General features: G+C 32.1%; 1 protein-coding gene across 2 annotated transcripts; it reads right to left on the reverse strand.

The window, feature by feature from the left end:
* Nucleotides 1–950: 950 nt before the first annotated feature.
* Nucleotides 951–15,925, reverse strand: Hr38 (Hormone receptor-like in 38). 2 transcript variants are annotated; one of them, XM_090112953.1, is made up of 4 exons: nucleotides 15,451–15,925; nucleotides 5,184–5,260; nucleotides 3,524–4,955; nucleotides 951–3,237 (listed from the first exon to the last, which is right to left on the reverse strand). In XM_090112953.1, the coding sequence occupies exons 1-4, from the start codon at nucleotides 15,548–15,550 to the stop codon at nucleotides 2,978–2,980; spliced, it is 1,869 nt and encodes a 622-aa protein (XP_089969079.1). In that variant the 5' UTR covers nucleotides 15,551–15,925; the 3' UTR covers nucleotides 951–2,977. The 2 variants fall into 2 exon arrangements, with proteins under 2 accessions (XP_089969079.1, XP_089969071.1); XM_090112945.1 differs by having other exon boundaries at nucleotides 15,264–15,465.
* Nucleotides 15,926–19,765: the final 3,840 nt, after the last annotated feature.

The raw sequence follows: 19,765 nt of genomic DNA on the forward strand, positions 1-19,765 counted from the left end.
ATATTAAGGTAATGGAAAACTATAGATAAAGACCAATCCAATGATATCTTGCACATCAAAATCCGTTCAGCGCTTCGCGCAATTTTTTAATAGACCTATGTGTTCTAAGCCTAACAATATGTCATGACTGTAACGTAACACATTTCGTTACACATCGTTACAATCATGACAAAAAATGCGGGCGACATAACCTTAAATTAAAATTACTACTCGATTGTGAATGCTAAGAACCACGAAGTAGTCTGATTCTTTAGTTTTATAGTAAACCTACGTAAAGATTTATAATAATAAGACAGAATATATATACTTACCTCGCAATCGAACACTTTAAATACCCTTTTTTCGAGCGACAAATCTCACATCAATACAAAACACCATTTCTCTCAAAGAAAAAATGGCTGCTTTGTTTTTTAAATTTTGCCAGCATGCCAAATAGTGTTGCCACTCAATAAAATAAGAGAAGGATTCTGATAATTCTTATAGTATAGCAGTTAGAGACGTTACATACGTGACGTTACACACGTATAAAAAAAGTGGACAGTTTTTTAAATAATAATAAAAAAAAGATTAAGGCCTTGTGCATTAAAAGATTTTTATGTACATGTTGAATAAGAACCGAATAACTTAAATTTTTCATAAAAATGCGAGTCAGTCATGCCATTTCGTAGGGGTTATCAGTTTTTGTCACAAGGGTGTTAGGTGGACAAATATTTTTTATATGGACAGAAAAGTGGAGCCAGTAAAAAAAATATAAAATAAAATATTTCTGCAAGAGATAGATTGAGTTTTATGAAATAATCTAAAAGAACACAAGCATACCTTTTATTACATATCTAACAAAACACTTGTTGTCAAAAAACGTTGATGCCATATGAGAAATAAAATGGGAACATTGAAAAAATAATTCATGTACAATTTTTCGCGGTTTTACCCAGATAGAAAAACACCAGAAAATTTCAATTAACGCTTTTGCGTTATTATAATTGTGACAAAATATTTACAAAGAAAAATAATAATAATAATTAAGTAACAAAAGCACATCAATAAAATATTATATTTAGAAAAAGAAATGCAATAAAGTTATGAAAATTCAAAATGGAGGTATTAAAGTCTATAAATTATTATGAAATATGCTGCAGGTTTAAATACATACTTATTCATCTATGGCAAGTTCATAATTTTCAGCGCTCACCTACTTTTGTGCACGTTAATTACAAGCAAGAAGGTAGTTGTATAATTTGCTTTTAAATAAGGTATTAATTGTGGAATGTGTTTTATAAAGATCTACATTTTCAATGTGAAACAGGGTTGAACTTAATGTACTTTAATATTATGTGCATTTGAACATTGTTGATAAAGTTGAACGAAACAGATATAATATTATATCTAAATGTAATTAATAATCCACAGGCAGATAGTTTATTTTTTCACTTATTAATTAATTTAAGTGCGTATTTAATATTTACACTTTAAACCTTAGAAAACGGAAAAAGTAGGGAGACACCTTAGATATTGTTTACAGAAATGCGTGAAACATACAATATTAAGAAATAAACTATAACTTACTCATATATCTATAAATTAACTAGTACATTATAGGGGCTCTGGTATAGAGCAAAAAGTTCAGCACTTGCATTTTCTATCAAAATACAATTCAGTATAAAATTATCACTTTAATATAATCTATAACATTTTTTAAATCTAGAAAACGAATATTTTATATCACTTTTAAGTGAATTTTGTAAAGGATATTTTGATTCAAGTAATATAAAAGTTAAACAAAATTGATAAATTTATACATGCTTTTTCAAGTCTTTTTTGTTTAAATTCAATGTATTATAATATATACCTACAGAATTGTTTTCGAGCGACGAATATATATATATATATATGTAAATACCTATCAGTCTAATATATTTGTATCGGTCTTTGAAAATTATAAGTTCTCGAATTTTGATATTAAGGTTTGTATATATAGGTAGGTACTATTTGGTCCATTAAGGATCATCACCCATGTAATTGTACTAAATTGTACATTTGGGTTACCACATTAATTTGAATATCATAGGTAATATATTAATTAATTAGTTATAACTTTAATTATATTATGTACTCACAAGTAAGTAACTTCTGCGTGCATTTTAATCATAGTTAAAATACACTGATATGTTTTAAAACTACATTTCAAAATATTATATTATACTTTAAGGAATTTCTATGCTACCTATCTACGAAGGTACTTTATAAGACACGTAGGAGTTGAAGGAGTTGTATCATGCTGAACTTTTTCCCTGACCTTAGACGCAAGATATCATAACAAAATAAACGACCAAGCGTTAAAATTATGTAAACCTAAAAGGTAACTTCTATCAATAATTCCGTTTCGACTCAATGCCATGTGTCAGACAAACGAAGAAACGCAACACTGGTCGAAAAGACGTCCTACTCTCCGCTTATCACAATCAAGTTTTGACATCAACAAATGCTTTAATTATTTGTAAAATACTATAAAAAATCGGTGACCCATAAGCCAAATTTTTACATTTATAAGTCTTGTGACTAGATTTTTCTTATTAAAATAATACACAAGTAAATAACATAGGAATATTTGTACGACGAGATGCCATTGATCACGAGCGGTAACTCAAATGCAGCCTACTAAGTAGATATTTTAAAAGATATAACTGAATCACACACAAATATACAATAATAACAATAAATTAATCTTAACCGTACGTTAATTTTACAACTTAATAAGTAACATTTTCAATTTAAATTAATTATAATGAAATTCATACTATAAGCATGAACCGATTCCTTGGAGATCGAACTCTACGTTATTAAACTAGCCTATAGAAAAATATTTTTAATTTAAGTAAATAATTACAAAAATAAGGGAGTTGGCTCTAGATAAGTGAAGGACGAGTTTCCGGGGCGGGGAGATCCGCAATTACTACATGAAGTAGGTTCAAACTTTCTAGAAAGGTAGGCTTGCTCGGAACATATTTTCGATAAGTGGAGGTGCTGGTACTAAATCTTCAAGTTTTAAGTAGAAAATACGCTGAAGACCCTGCACTGACAAGGAACGTAGCTCGGGTAAGGCGCCGAGCACTCGGCTGAAGTGAGGTGCTCCGGCTCCACCAACACCTCCGCCTCCTGGCATATGTGCTCGCAGGCAGCCAATTATCTTCATTTGCAATTGTTCCACTCGGTGAGGCTCTTTTAATCCATGCCTCTCTGGAAGAAATGACAAATATTTCAATTATTTAATTGCTGTTCATTTTTACAAAGTAATATCTATTTATCTTAATGCTTAAAACATAACTTACTTTCATTGAATTCATTCTTCATTTATTTTTTCATTCTTTAGCGTTGAAATTAAATTCAATGATTTATTCAATAATTAGCTTCTTGTATGTAAAGATATGCAAATTTGTGCAAATAACATGTGTTTATAAAGAATAACCAAATTATTTTTATAACAAATAATATAGTAAAGTTAATTAATAAATATGAAACGTACCTGTTATTAAAGTAAGGGCGCAAAGACAGGCAAACGTAGATATATCTATGTCCATTGAGTGTAAAGTGTTACTGAAGTCAAGTACTGCATGCAGCCAATCTCCAAAGGAACGCTGGCATTGACGTTTGTCAAGGACGAGTCCATTACAAAATGTGAGCTTGGTGTCTTCAGGACGAGTCCGGTAAGCGAGTCGAAGAACGAATAATTCTAGACGAGCGGATGCAAATAACTGTTCTCTGTCTTCAGGACATAAATCCCCATAGCCAGGTACTTTTTCTGCGAACACTTTAATCATATCGATGGACGTCGTCAGCAGTGAGTAAAATTGTTGAATTACTTCCACATCTGACATTGGTGGTTCCATTGGATTGGGTTCCCTATATTGAGAATAATCTAAATTAGAAAAATCAGGAGAAGTATCAACATGTGCACGAACGAGAGCTGTTATAAGAGAGATTGGTGGGCTTGGAGGTGATTCTTGCGGGCATTTAGGTTTAGAAGGCAATCTTCCGCGTCTTCCCTTTAACGAGTCCGTTCTCACAACTTCTTTCACCATTCCTACAGCAAGACATTTTTGAAAACGACAGAACTGACATCTATTACGTCTTCTTTTATCTACTGGACAGGATTTTTCAGCTAAGCATACATATTTAGATCCCTTTTGTACAGTTCTTTTAAAGAATCCCTTGCATCCTTCGCAAGTGCGAACACCATAATGCTGACAAGCAGCAGTATCTCCACAAACGGCACATAACTGACTGGGTGATTGCGGGGCAGCTCTTGCTCCTACGTTATCTTGTGGTGCACCACCTGGAGAACTTGCTGCTGAACTAGGAGTTGACGCTTGCATACAGTGCACGCGTCCACCGTGTAATTTAGGGCTTTCGTTCGAACTGCTAGATTCTGATCTCTGTACGGGTAAAGAAGCTCGTCTTTGCCTTGAACTTTGATCTGTTGTTATATGTAGATCTGCTGTACTTGGGAATGGGGGTAAAGAATATGAATCCTGTGTAGGGGTAACGCTTCCTGTATCGAAAGTCGGACTACAAGGTTGAGGCGGAGCGTAATAAGGCGAAGGAACATAGGGTAAAGAAGGTTGATGATATTGATACAGTAATTGAGTGGGTGCGTGCCCTTGGTGAGAATATGGGCCAATATTGTAACAATCTTCATCCATTTTTATTCCAAATTCTGCCATCTCTTGTTTTGGATACCGAACTGAATATGTTTCCTCAAAGCTTGGTAACGCGGGTCCTGGCGTGGGTGACGGTGTTTCGCTCAGTGGCGTAGTGCGTTGAGATTTTATCTCAGGAGGTACCGGAGCATGAAACTCTACGTCCGGAAAAGGATCTAAATTCTCGTCTAAGATTTCTGATGAGTCTTCTTGATACTGCGATGACAGAAGATCAGTGAAGGACGAACTGTAGTTGCTCTGTAAAAGAAAACAAAATCAATAAATAGAGGCGTAACTAATGTTATGGTAGGCGGACATAAATGGGCGGTCACGGTAAGCCAATGACGTTCTTTTCAAACATGTTATTGTGACGTTTCTCAAAGCAACCGTCTGCAGGTGTTATAACTGATGAACTAATTTATTCAATTTCTGAATAAAATTACTATATTTGAATAATATATAATTAAATTTATATGAAATACATACTTGTGTCTGCAGCAGTAGCATGCTGGATGAGTTTGGTGAGAAAGCGCTTGGCGAGCGCGACTCTATTGCGCTCGACCCTGTAACAAAAAAAACATTTTCTCATGACATAGTCGAAACCCAGAAATTATTTTGGCGTATAAAATAATATTGTATAATTATATTTTACGGTTCGTTTGAGTAGAAAAGTCAAATAAATTAAATTAGTGAATAACTGTTGTGAAGGGTTGGACGCAAGTGTTACTGAGCGGTCGGACGACGAGTTGTGGGTATCATGCTTTGAACTATCACGCTATGCGATCCATATATTATTTACCCCTGACGAACATACTTTGATTCCTACTTTCCAATAGGCGCACGTAATTGACGAATCAATATTTCTTATAGTCACTTCAAAACAACCGAACGCAATCCCGGCATAACTAGTTGTGGCAGGCTTAAAGAAAGGTCTTTTAATTTATACTGCTGTTTTGTCAGCCAAATATTGCCTTTTTGAATACATCGTGTCACGGTGCTTGATTCGCCACGCCCCGAAAATTGAATCCAATATACACACCTCATCTACGTCTATTAAAACTTCTACTGAATGTACTCATTTGAATAGAATATTGCACTTAACGCCTTTGTTATAAAGAGGAGAATGGTAAAACAGCAAAAACACAAAGTTTTTGGGGCGCAAAGGCGATAGATCCCTTGGGAAGTTATGAAATCAGTGGCATTTGCAGTTTCTATTATGTTAGGAACCATTAATTTCGAGCTTATTAAGAAACAGACAAAACATCAAAATATATGTAACCTTATAGACTAAACAATCAACATTTTAATTATTTTAATTTATTTAACTTAATTTAATTTATCATACTATAGTAATATGATAAATTGACAAAAAATATTCTAATATTGAGAGATTTGAAGTAAATCCGTGCAGTACTTTTTGAGTTTAGCTCGGACATACATAGTTACAGACAAACAGACAAAAATTTAAAAAACTGCATATTTGACTTCGGTATCTATTGTTGATCACGCCGCAAGTATTTTTAAAGGAATATTTAACGTATAGTTTTGAATTTCCTACGATTATATTATATTATAAACCTTTAGATAATGTAGGATCTGTATTTTTAAACAAGTAATATTACTTGTGATCGCGTTGAAAAATACGCAATTTTTCAACGTAGTTAATTATACCCAGAATAAAATACCTATATCATTATGTATTAAGGCAGAAAATTTAGATATATTCTGTGATAAATTAGAGAGAGCGATAGTACTCTAATAATAGTTGAAAGTACCCAAATATTTTGATCTAATCATACCTAACATCTGTGCTTTTGTATGGTCAATATATGTATTTGAAATAAAAGAGGGTAGCGCATAAAAAAATCTTTTAATTATTATGAATTTATTTGCAGATAAGTCTCTTCCAAAGGTTAATAGGTAATATTATGTAATACGATTTGATGGACAATTCATCACTAATCTTATCTAATAAATCCGATTGAAGACATTTTTGCACGCCTCATAAGCGAAGCGTTGAGGTGGGTACTACTGTCACTTCGCGCAAAACATCTGATTTTTCAAACTTAAAATGTCTTTATGTATCATACATTGCACTTGTAAGATAATACATACACACACATATTAAGAAAAAACACTATTTTTAACGTTCATGATATTTTTGATGTCATTTTTGTTATTTAAACTAGTTAAAAAACAGTTTAAAAAAGTTCTGTCTTGGACGTCCGTGTGTCTGTATGTGCGGATCCTTTTTCTTGTTAACACGATAGCGACCGAAATACTTTACTAATCGAGTCTTTTTTTTTCTCTTACGCTTGAGTATGCTCAGGAATAGAACCCTTTCATTTTTCAGGGTCTGATTCGATGTGGTTTAATTGTTATTAAATAAACAAAAATAATAATTAATAAATATTTATTAAAAAAAAATTATGAGGCGTGCACTTTTGGATTTTCCAAATTATTTGGTTTGTACTTTAAAGTAAACTTCATGTTAAGGCAGATAACTTCTTGAAATACATAGTTTAAATAGGTATTTTTTCACATAAATTCACATTTCCAAATTCCAATATTTAAAAAATGTACTAACAAATTAGGTAGTTAGATCTTATTATAGCTTGAGAAGTAAACTATAGGAACAATTTAGTCAAGTTACAGTTAAGTTAACTACGGAAATGAACTTTGAAAAGCTGAAATATAGGTAGGTACCTACATATAATATAAATATGTTATAGGATAAATAATTATAATCATCACATGCATATCATTTAAATAATTCTAGCGGTGCAACTAATGTGTGAGTTCTGTAGTCTGTACCTATATTAACAACAAGGAAGTTATGTAGTCGTGGAGGTTGGAACTTGTTTTAAATCATTGGGATTTTAATTTTATTATTTCTGATTTTAATTATCAACAGGTAATCAATTATATTTTATGTTCATTTAATCAGTTATAAATCTTCTGTTATTTACATTTTATAGTAGGTATAGTTAGTTTAAAGGGTAAAAAGATAAATATAGGCCATAGAATAATTTTCTATGACCTTTATTTATTTTCTTCCTAAGAAAATAAATAGTTAAATTTTTCTGTAGTCACACCAACAATCATGTCTTCATTATAATATCATGTGGTTTAATAAATAATAATTACGTCCTTGTATTGTAAAGCAGAACATGAGCAGAACCCATTACACAAATCAATAAAATTAATAAATCAAAACAAACAAATAAAAACCAATTTAAACTTTCAAAAACGTGATTTATTACCTACAGGAAAGAATGATACAATGTCTATATTTAGGTATATATATATTTCATTTTATCGTATTATGAACTTTTTATAATTATACATAACTAGCGGTCCGCCCCGGCTTCGCCCGTGGTACATAATATTTACGTTTTCTCTACATAAGAACCATCCTCGTACTTCAAGGAATATAATAAAAAAAGAATTATCGAAATCGGTTCAGCCGTTCTCGAGTTATGCGCTTACCAACACATTTTGCGATTCATTTTTATATATAAGAGAAGATGTTTAAACGTCTATGGGTAAGCAATGATTATTATAATTCATACATGTTATTTAGAGCGGTGTGAGCAATTGTAATAAATAGCAATATTACTAAATATATAGGTATTTTTTAACTTATTAATAACATTATTATTTATTGAAAATAAACTTATAAAGACAAGTTATATTTAGCTGTATACTTGATTAAACGTTTACGCATGCATAAATACATAAATGCCATTAAAAATAATTTTCTTTTGCACGTAATAGGTACAATATGTTTAAATACAAACGTTATAAATAGCAATATTACTAGATATAGGTATTTTTTAACTTAATAATAACATTATTATTGAAAATGAACTTATAAAGACAAAGTTATATTTAGCTGTATACTTGATTAAACGTTTACGCATGCATAAATACATGAATGCCATTAAAAATAATTCTCTTTTGCACCTAGTAGTCACATTTCACAATATATTTTCAAAAATCTGCAAAAATAATGCATTTTATTTAGGTTTAAAAATTGGGGATATTAAATTGAATCTAAATTTATATATTTTGTTTACTGTATAGTATACATGCATCCTATGAAAGATTTGAAAGAATAGAAAGAAAACATATTTATTTGATTAAGTTTAGGCCATGTTCCTCGATTTTGACCATATGCATTTTCCTTCACCGATTACAGCAGTGGTGATGTAGATAATGTGCAGATATTGATATAGGTTCAAAAAAATCAGTCGAACCTCCAATTTTTCAATTCAACTACTGAGCTTTTACAGCTAAAAATTTACCCATTCGGTGATAAATATGTAGCGAAAATCCAATATATTATGCTGTTTAAGAGTAAATAAATTCAAACCAGAGAAATTTCAATAAATCCATGCTCGATAAACCTTGTTTTTAACAATCTCATTCGAAAAAACTTGCTCAAGTTCTTATCTTGTCGCTATAAAGTAACAAGTGGCAATTTTGAGACTATTTCCTGCATACACTGTGCTTGTTTATCTGAAGATTTTATTACTTACAAAATTTACAACGTATTTATGCATCTCAAATACACTTCCGTATGTATGTATTGGTAAAGGCGTGGCAGCATAAAGCTCTACATTACATATTTCATGAGCAGATGCATAAAAATTGGCAGTTTAAAGTGCACTGTGTTGTACTCAATGGTTTACATTTTTTTAACTTTTCATTATAGTGGTACAAATTACAATATGTAAGGTGTATATTTTACGAATAATTTAAAGGTACTATAGAAATAAACCTACCAATTTGGTTTGGTTTTCAATAAAATACTTCTTGTATTTCAATTTGGATTATAAGTATGACGCAGGTTTAATAATATCTTGGACTTACTATAGATTCTAAATATTCGATTAAAAACTATATAACAATAAGCTTTTCCAAAAAATTCTACACTACTGTGACCCAAAATATATTTTATGGTTTTTAATTTCTTTGATATTTCGATTAAATATTCAACTTTTGAATGTTAAAAAAACGGATGCTCAAAGAGCTGAAAAATAATGAAATGATTTTCGTCATAATTTATAAACTTAAAATTTTCAGTATTTTACTTTTCAGCAGGTTTAAAGTTATCTATTGTCTAATCCTTGTTTATTCACAGGAAGCTTCGCTATTGCGACATCTTGCGGATAACATGGCAACACTGTTAGCCGCAGGGTAACATCGGAGGGAAAACTAAAAGCTTATATAACTTATAGTTAGTAAAGTATGCGAAAGATGGCGCAACTAACTCAGTATGTTCTCGTTTCCACCTTATAGATGGTACTAGTGTTTCACTTTATGTAAATAAACTGTTGGACTGTGAGCTTCTAATAAAAGTGTGGGCTTTTCAGGATCTTACTATATTTTGTAAAATGACGTTATAATGTCCTATAGGACATCAATCTTCTATTATACACATTGTATTTCGTTTTATGTGTATAGTGCATATTTAAAAAATGTAAACTTCAGTGGCTTACTGTTTACTAATTTATAAGCTGGATTTCTTTTACTTATCTAAAATTCATAAATCGGTATATACATATATACATTTTTCTTTGTCATAATATTATATGTATACGTCCTTTATTGCTTCATTTTATTTAACTTTAACCGATTTTTTTAAGCTTTACATAATACTCAAGATAACATGTATTTAGTAGATAAGGAATTACATAGTTATACATATTCTGAAAAAAAAATGATGTAGGCAGAGCTAATATAAAAAGATATTTCAAACCACAATACTATATAGCAAATAGTCAGCTGTAGAGAATCAGAACTTAGTGTCGGTGGGCTGGGGGTGGTTCGGTGTGACGTCATCGCCTTTGACGTATTCCACCCAATAACACAAAATACTGTAGTGCTAAGTACACTACCTATACCTATTGCCGTTTGCGGTAAGTTTATTTTTATCTCGTCTCTAACAAGTAACAATAAAAGACTATTTTTATTTCATTTAAATGTCTAGGATATTTCTAAATGTGTATGTCTAGGATATTTTTTTAATGCAAATTTAAATATACACGTGCTTTGTGTTACTATTTGCGTCAGACTATACATAAATTTGTAAATATTTATTCAGGTTCTCTGATTAAATACAAAGTAGGTATATTTTTAATGTAACTCTACATTTATAATAAAATTGAACAGCTTTTAAACATAACTGGTTTAGTACCTACTACTAGGTGTCATGTTATTAATATTGAATACCAGAGGCGCCTCAAAATCTCTTACAGAAACAACTTCCAATTTTCAATTAAATGTAGTAATTAAATTTTTGGGTAGTTATTACATGTTGTTGATGAAATAATTGTTAATGTTTCTGGAAATTATAGTCTTTTATTTACTTATACATAAATAATTTTTATATTTTACAACTTTAATTTAGCGGCCTTTTCGAGGTAATGAAATACTTATACATATTTATAGATTTATAATTATTCTGGGACAAGATTTTGTGACTTTAATACGATTTTATAGAGCACAGTCAATATGAAATTCATAGAATATTATATAAACAATTAAATTTATGAATTGGAACATCCGCATTACCAAAAGTAATTAAAAGTAGGTATCATATCAGTACTTAAATTCGATGTGTCTGAACGGATACGTCATTTAAGTTTTAACTTTATAATTTATCCATCTATTGTCATACTCAATTCGCTTCATTCATGAAAAATGTGCAGTACAAACTAAGTCAGTAATTTTATGTGTGTATGCGGTAAAAGGTATTATCAGTTTAATAAATTTATTAAAGTTTATTATCAGTTTTATATATATATTATTTTTATATACCTATTGTATATATTTCCAGTTTATTAAAATATTTAATGCAAATATAACGCATGTGAACCGCGCAGAATATATCAAAGTTTTCATTGAGTATACTCACTATAAATTACTGATATTATATACTGTATTAAAACATCTTAATGAACGAAGAAAAAAACAGGGATTAACAACAGCTGTTAATTGTTATAATAATCAATCGTTACAAGTTACGTCGCTGGATTACTTTAATTACCTAAATCTTGATACGTTTACATGACACTAAAAATTTAATGACCATCTTAAGCTTTGGATATCTAACAATTTTTTTATTTGGTAAAGCTGTTTCCGCGACCTTGAAGTCTGTCTCGCTGGTAGTCGCCGCGGCTATTTAAGAAGATTATGTAACTATTTTGAATAAATTTAAATTTATTGGTGTAATTTAAACGTGTCGACTTCGCAAACTTTGTTCGATCAGTCATTAGATTTAATCAGATATTCTAAGTTCGTAACAAACAAGATGAACGCACTGCTTAGACATTTTTTTTAACAAATTGGCGGACTTACATAAAAAGGAGAACTAAAAATTGTATACTTATCATAATTTTTAGTTTTATTACTCGTAAATTAATGATAATTTACGAGATTTAGTGTGGTCACTAGGATACAAATTCTTAACAGTTGTTCTATTATTTTGTGTCAAGTTCGTATAAAAAATTTACCTACCTGTCCTTGTTAAGTGCATGATGATACATTTTATAAATGAAATTAAAAGCTAACTTTTGAGGGCAGGTTAGTATTTGAGGTAAAGTTTATTAAATAAAGAATTAATGGACCATGCCAATTTATTTGTGTCTAGTGAATCATTGATATTTTTCCGGTTTTAATTTGTCTAAGATTTATTTTAGTATTTCAGACATGATATCATGGACAAGGAAAGATAAAATATCATCAAGACAGATATTATTGAATCTATTATAGATTTAAAGATAAAAGTTTATACAAGATATAAATGCAGATATCTTTTAGTGCAATTAGAGCCAGGCTTTTCCAAATTTGATAATAACACTTCCTCAAGGTATGAGGGGAATTTTCGGGAAATTAATGAGGTAACAAGTTGAAGGAAGTCGATAGCCGAGGGTACGCAAGGGCGACCTTGAAGCGGAGCGCGGGTCGATGCGTGACGTAACGCGAGCGACGTCACAGGTGCCGATGGAGGCCGAGGCCGCGGGCTCGTACGCCTTCCCAACCCCCTTGCCACCACCGCACAGCCACCCACGTATTTTTAGACGCTGTGACGTAATTCCGCTTCAAACGTTTCAGCAGTTAAAATGAATGGCTAAAAATATGCAGTAGGCAATTTTATTGACACCGGCGACGGGTACCGATTCGACTTAACACGTAGATGCTAAAATCCGTTGGGACAATCTATGTGTTTTGTTATTTTAACAATAATTTGATGAGATGAAAGTTAGGTGTTTACTTAACAGTCGCTTGTGAATTAAAATTGTATACATATTTTTCGTAAAATAAAAGTGCATAATATATGGGAGAGCGGGCAAGCAAGAGAATTTGATGCCGGCTTTTTAAATATTGTCTTTGTAAATTAAATAACTACTAGTGAAAAATAAGAACGAGATGGCATATAAAATATATAATTTTCAATCAGAATGAATAAATAACCAACAAAAGAACGATACATTTTCGGTTTAAATCAATACCATATATGTATGTAATACTAGCTTTCCACCCGCAGCTTCGCCCGCGCAGTCAAAGAAAAAACCGCATAGTTCACGTTCCCGTGGGATTTCCAGGATAAAACCTTATTTCCCGGGGTAAAAAGTAGCCTATGTCCTTTCTCGGGTATCAAAATATCGCTATACCAAATTTCATGTAAATTGGTTCAGTAGTTAAGGCGTGATTGAGTAACAGACAGACAGACAGAGTTACTTTCGCATTTATAATACATATTAATAATTATAGTACGGATATATATATCGCATGCAACCATTATATGACAATAATAACAATAGGCTCTATCTTATCTAGGCTCTCGCGATATCGCGCCCTCGGCCGCGTCGGGAGCTTTTATGCCCAGGGCGGAGTAGATATGACGTCAGAGAGAAACGAATGTGTTCCGTCGTGACGTCACGCCAGCTGGACTCCGATATCACGTCTTATCAGCCGGGTAATATAGAACCATTAGCATGATTTACCGAATAAAAAGCTTCAATACGAAAACAGACAATTGTTATAAATATTAAATAAATATTTGGACCTCTTTTCGCTATGAAAAGGTAGATAAATCTAAATCTAGTGAAACATGAGTGAAACGTAGTTTTTATAGATCCACTTTTGTTTTTATATGCCCGATGCTGGTGAATATTTAGATATTACGTGTAAATAAAAAGTGAAAGTGCCGCTTCGGTGTTCAATATTTGATCTGCGCTTAGACGTATGTTTTTGAATGTAGTGTTACAATACAGTATTATGCGATCAGTGATCATTGGCAATTTGCGGACACATCTCGTCGGCAGGTGCAACGTCTGCCGGTTGCGACAGCCGATTAGGCAAGTGGAAGGCAGTTTAGGTGAGGCCATCGGCTCCAAACCGGAGGCGATCGCGACACTCTCATCCTATATTATAGTTACCTAATGCTCCACAACAAAAACGATATTAATTTTGCCGCACTAACCTACACTATGCAATATTTTATTAGCATGTCTTGTGGTATAATTGCATTACACATTAATGATTTATTTAATATACTCTGATGTGATATAACACGATCATTTGACATGTTATTAGATTCTATATTTATTATGGCGAAGTTTTGATTAATATTTCACTTTAATAATAATAATTTTCTATCATTTAATTTATATTAATGGCAGTTATTTCGCGTTTATAGATTCTTATGTTATTACATATTAGGAATTACTTGCTGTTCTAGCAAGCTTAATAAGTGAGTACGAAATTTATTTTGTATTAAAAGAATAAAAAAGTGCTGAATGGGTTGTTGGATTAAGTTCTACGTTATCGTTATAACTAAGAAGAGAACTATTTGAAATAATTAATTATACAATACATACATGAAACAGCGTGTATCAAATTATTTTTTAAATAACTAATCTATTCGAATATTGTCGCACTTGCAAACAAACTCTAAACATTTTTTTCCAAACACGTGTTTTGAACAAATCTTTTCAGTTTAAAAAAAGTTGGAAAGTTTCAACGGAATTTCATGTTGTTAATGAAATTATTAGCAAAAATGAACGATGTTCCAATAAAAATAATATTCTTAATTTCTACGTATTGAACAAAGCTTGTAGCAAGGTGACAGTGAAAAAGCTCGTGTAACCCTTAGGTCTTTAAAATTAAAATAACCAAAATATTAACGGGAAAATATGCATGTTTATTTTTAATATTCAATATCGAGCTCTCCTTTTATGTTCGTAACATTTAATTATAGGTCATTGGGTAAGTGTTGCATTCTGTTTCTTCCCACGTTGGTATGGGTGGATGTATAAATAAAATATATATCTCGTTATGTTAGTACTTAATGTGGACATAATAATATTATGATAGAAAAATGAAACGATAAAAATTACGTAAAGGAGTAATAATAATTTAATAACTTAAAAGTAACTTAACGATAAAGTTTATGAAAATTGCAACAGAAGATTTTTTCTTCAATTGTTTAAAAAAGGTAAAAATAAATAAATCAAAATTAATAAAAAATCATAAAATAATAAATAAAGTACATACGTGTGAAAAGAAATTGTCTAAGGCCGCAAAATTGGCTGGAGGGCGTCAGCAACGCACCTCGCATTCTAGCCGATGGCCATCGTCACAACAGTTCCACACAGAGTCTACAACACCCAGAGGTTCTACACAACGAAAGCGAAAATAAACACAGAAGTAGAGGGAGGCGAATCGTCGTGCGGGCGCTGACCTGGCGCTGGTTTGTCGGAGTCCTCAGAGGCGGCGCGCGGCTCCAGGGTCAAACCGAGGCACGCGCCAGATAGTCCTAGTTCGCTCAACAGGATCCTCATGCGGCCGAGCACATAGCACTCACTGCACGCGCACTCACTCACAGTTTGCGGTAGTCGAAGTAACAAGGGAACGCGCGGAAGTACGCGCTGTCGGACGGGCGGTGCGATACTGAGGCCGCCGCCGCCGAGGCTGGTGGCTATATCGCGCCGCCTGACGTCACGACTGCGACGTCATAACTGTGACGTCACTAACGGTACCTCCCACGGCCCACCCGCCGCCTGCCGCCCGCCCGAGCCTGCGCTAACGGCATCGCTAGTAAGAAACGGAGCTTTGTAAGTCCGCGCCAAAGCTACCAACACCATAGCGACGCCCTTGCTGCACGCCGCGTCCGCGTCGGAACTCGGAGCGCTCGACACTCGCACAGCGCAACTTTACAAAAGCACGTGTTTCCATTCTGAAATTTCTGGATTTATTTTATATTTCACAAATAATAAATTGCACAAGAAATTTTCTTTGTGTTTTTATTTCTTTACATTAAATACCTTCAAGAAGTATATGGATTCTATTTTTAATTTGTTGGTTTTAATTTTCAGTTATGAGTTTGTGAAAAACTGTAGAGTAGTAATTTTTAAATTGATTATGCAAAATTTAAGATTAATTTAAGAATCTAGCTTCATTTACTTACAATGGCTAAGTGTTTATGAGCTAATATAGTGTTAGAACAGAGATGTTATTTGCGTGTTAATATAGAAGAGCTTAAAGCTGTCCACGAATAAGTTCCATAAGGTATCGTAGTTATTATAAAAGATTATTAAAGTGAAATTATTAAAGAGTTCAACATAAAAATATTTTTATTTAACTTAAAGCTTTTCGAGTCATCGACAGAGATAGGGTTGATTTTATATACGTAAAATTTTATAGTAACTATAGATTTTATATTTTTTTCATATCGGTTCTCGTTTTCACAACCACAAAAATAAAGAAAATTATAGTTTATCCAACATTATAGGACATAAGAAACTCAATCAATCTAGGTAGGTACTTTGATTTTTTTTTATTAAGGATCTAATTATAAAGAATTAAAAATATATATTTTTATTTAAAGATTAATATTTCAATGGCGCTTTTATTAAATATTATACTTTATTTACGAGTATGTATTTCTTTTTGGTGGATGATAAAATATTCAAAGCTTTTGGTCTGTGGTATGTTTTTTTGACTTGATAATTATGGCTGTTTTTATTTTGGTACTTCGAATTTGAAATAATTTTTTCTTTTATAAAAAGAAAGAACATAAAAGCAGCTAATTTATAAACGTAACTATTTATAAAAAAATCATCACCGCAATAAGTTCAAATTAACGATATCTTGAGCAGAGCTTTATCATTTATCAATTACGGTTTTTTTTTAATGAAAGTATCCTTTAATTTTCGAGTGTTATGAGAACATAACATGGCTAGAAGTCCAGTCTATGTATTTAGGAACCGCAAAAATCTTGCAAGTTCACCGTTACTAGGTAGTATAGTTATCCTTATAACTTAAGTACGTTCTATTACATTGCTAAAATGACATGATTTTATTTGAAAATAAAAAAATAATCATATGATTTGATTACCACAACTTGGTAATATAGATTAAGACAAATTTTCAAGTTATACAAGTACCAAAAATTCTTTTATATCCTATAAACTGGTATAAAGAGTGGGATCTTTATACCAGTTTATAGGATGTTCACTCTGCACAATGCATCGTTATCATGAAAATACTCTTCATGATAGTTATAAACTCTAGTTTAATCCTAGACTGTCTCGTTACGTTCACTCGATTAACTATATGCACTAATTTCGATGCAATTACGTGTGCATCGAAAGACAAATGCAGCGGTGACGGCGGCTCGGGCGTCTAACGCATCTCGCTCTCATTCGCCAGACTCGTTTCCGCATTGATTGTGTCCTCGTCACGCGGATATCTATAGAGCGATTTTAACATAGTGCTCTTATATACAGATGTGGCCTAATTGTATTTTTGCAGTACATGATAACGATCAAAGTTAGTATTAAGTGATCTCTCTCAGACCAGCACTACGCTATATTCAAAACATAACGTGTTTTTTGGTCCGCTGTATTCAATGTCAAGATCATGGTTTAAAAAAGAAAGAGTAGCTTTAATCTAAATTTGATTTTTTTCTATGTTAGCTGAGATTTTTTCTCTATTATTAACTTTAAATGCGGTTAATGTTAGTGCGATATCTTCCGCGGTGTGTCCGCATTCAGCACGGTGCATATATTTGCGGCTGGTACGATTGGTCGCATGCCCTAGTACTATTTGTTGCCCGCTCTTCGGGCAAACGTCCAGTTATTCTAATTTTACTTATAATCGATGCCGTCGCCGTCCACTCACCGACAAAAGACCTGTTCATCCGTCAAGGGTCTCCACCGGCAAGTGTTTAATCCCTTTCCCTTTTACTTGTGTAATACTTAGCAATTTTCTCTGCAGCACAATGCAAATAACAAAACTGAGTTATGCTTTTTGTTTTTCTTTATGCTTACGGCTGATTCATCGGTCGATTCTGTAGTCATAGATGCGACGAGAAATAAATGTTTAGATATTCTGCATCCATTCTAATCATGAGATAAATATTCAAATAGGTAGTATATTTTTTATTTTAAATCTGTATGATGAATTATTTATATTCTATTCGGATAAATTTAACAGAGTCGATTTTATTTTAGCTGACAATTATTGAAATATTTCGGCGAGATATAATAAAAAGTATTTTAGAGTAGGCAAAATTTCTAAATCGTGCTAATATTCTAGAAGAAGTTCAAGTTATATTCTCCATGGCTGTATGGGTTCGACTTTGGTTGTCAAAGACAGCATTCTTCTTTTCCTTTGCCTTATCCCTTTATTTGGTGTCGGCTCTCCTCGTTCTCATGCGCTAGGATGGCCTATCCTGGGTTGTCTGGTTGTTCAATTGGGCTCGCTCCAAGTCGTTCGATATGGTGGACCACCAAGTGGCTGGCGGACGCCTCAGACCCCTTCTTTTATTTGGCAAGTAAAGAGCCCTCTTAACTACATGGTCCTCATTACATTGTCAAAGACAAAATAATAAAAAAAATGCCTGAATGCTTCTTCTTATTACCTACAAATATGCAGTATGCATAAATATATCATCACAAATACGAACGTAAGAACTTTGTCTTTAATTAAACCATTTAAGACTATTATGAGGAATTTTATCCATTTGTACACACACATTATACTCACATACATGTTTTTAAATGAAAACGAAAAGATAATAGAAAGTGTCATGTCAAACAACACAGAACGTGAGGTTTTAATTAGGATTAAAAGTTCAATAAGTATCTACCACAACGAGGCCCGTCAATGACGAGGTTTACTTGTACCTACATTTGTTTTATTTGTGTCTACAATTGTTTTATAAAAATTTTATAGAAAAATTATAAGTACAACTTTATTTAAATTAGATCCAAAAATATTAATAATAAACCTTTTTTTCTACCGCCTTCAGCGGATTTTATTTTTATGATACTTTAAGTTTAGTTCAAGCTTTTATCACACATACACACACACACACACAGTACACAGTACACAGCTTTATGTTTTCTTTGTTCTCGTTTCATTACAAAATTAGTGTTACATTATTTTATTCACTGGCTTCAGACTTCTGTCCAAAAAAATAATAATAGGCAGGAAAACCAGTAAAATAGCAGTAAAGCTTTAATTTAAGAAGTGTAAAGTTTTTATTTGACTTAAATTCTCGAAAATATTGCAAAATATTGTTTTTATCATGGTCTTTAATCTTAGTTAGGTACATAGAATTAATTGCTTCTATAGCGATCAGATTTCATCAGGGACAGCAATGTTGGGCTTATCTACTTGATAAAACTTGAATATAGGTACCTATGCGCAAAAAATAATTCAATATGCATAGAATGACATTGGATGGCAAACTAATAAAATACTTATGCTTGGTGTTTTTCATGTAAAACCTGCAATTTTATTGTATATCTATTGGATATATCTATCTTGCACCGTTTCCTGACCTTTAAATATTTTATGAAGTGAAAGTAGTGTGAAAAAATGATTCAAAAATATTTACTTGATTTAACAAAGCCTTTTTTACCTACGTCAATTTTGTTTGGTTTAGCTCTTAACCTTGAAAATAGCGTTATTTTTCACGTCAAATGAGCCAAAGTAGTCGCATGTGGAATCTTAAATAAAATGTTCTTTATTATGTGGGATGTATTTAT

The sequence above is a fragment of the Colias eurytheme genome, chromosome 2 (assembly GCF_061535395.1).
Source record: "Colias eurytheme isolate Ceu_HAF_F1 chromosome 2, ilColEury1 Martin Lab GWU primary, whole genome shotgun sequence".
NCBI lineage: Eukaryota > Metazoa > Arthropoda > Insecta > Lepidoptera > Pieridae > Colias > Colias eurytheme.

What these genes read in the sequence shown, in the direction of transcription:
- Hr38 (XM_090112953.1), bottom strand. Translation starts at nt 15,550, where the DNA reads ATGAGGATCCTGTTGAGCGAACTAGGACTATCTGGCGCGTGCCTCGGT. An exon ending in CTCCGACAAACCAGCGCCAG is followed by an intron (nt 5,261 to 15,450) that starts GTCAGCGCCCGC and finishes TTTTTGTTACAG; the next exon opens with GGTCGAGCGCAATAGAGTCG. An exon ending in TGCTACTGCTGCAGACACAA is followed by an intron (nt 4,956 to 5,183) that starts GTATGTATTTCA and finishes TTTCTTTTACAG; the next exon opens with AGCAACTACAGTTCGTCCTT.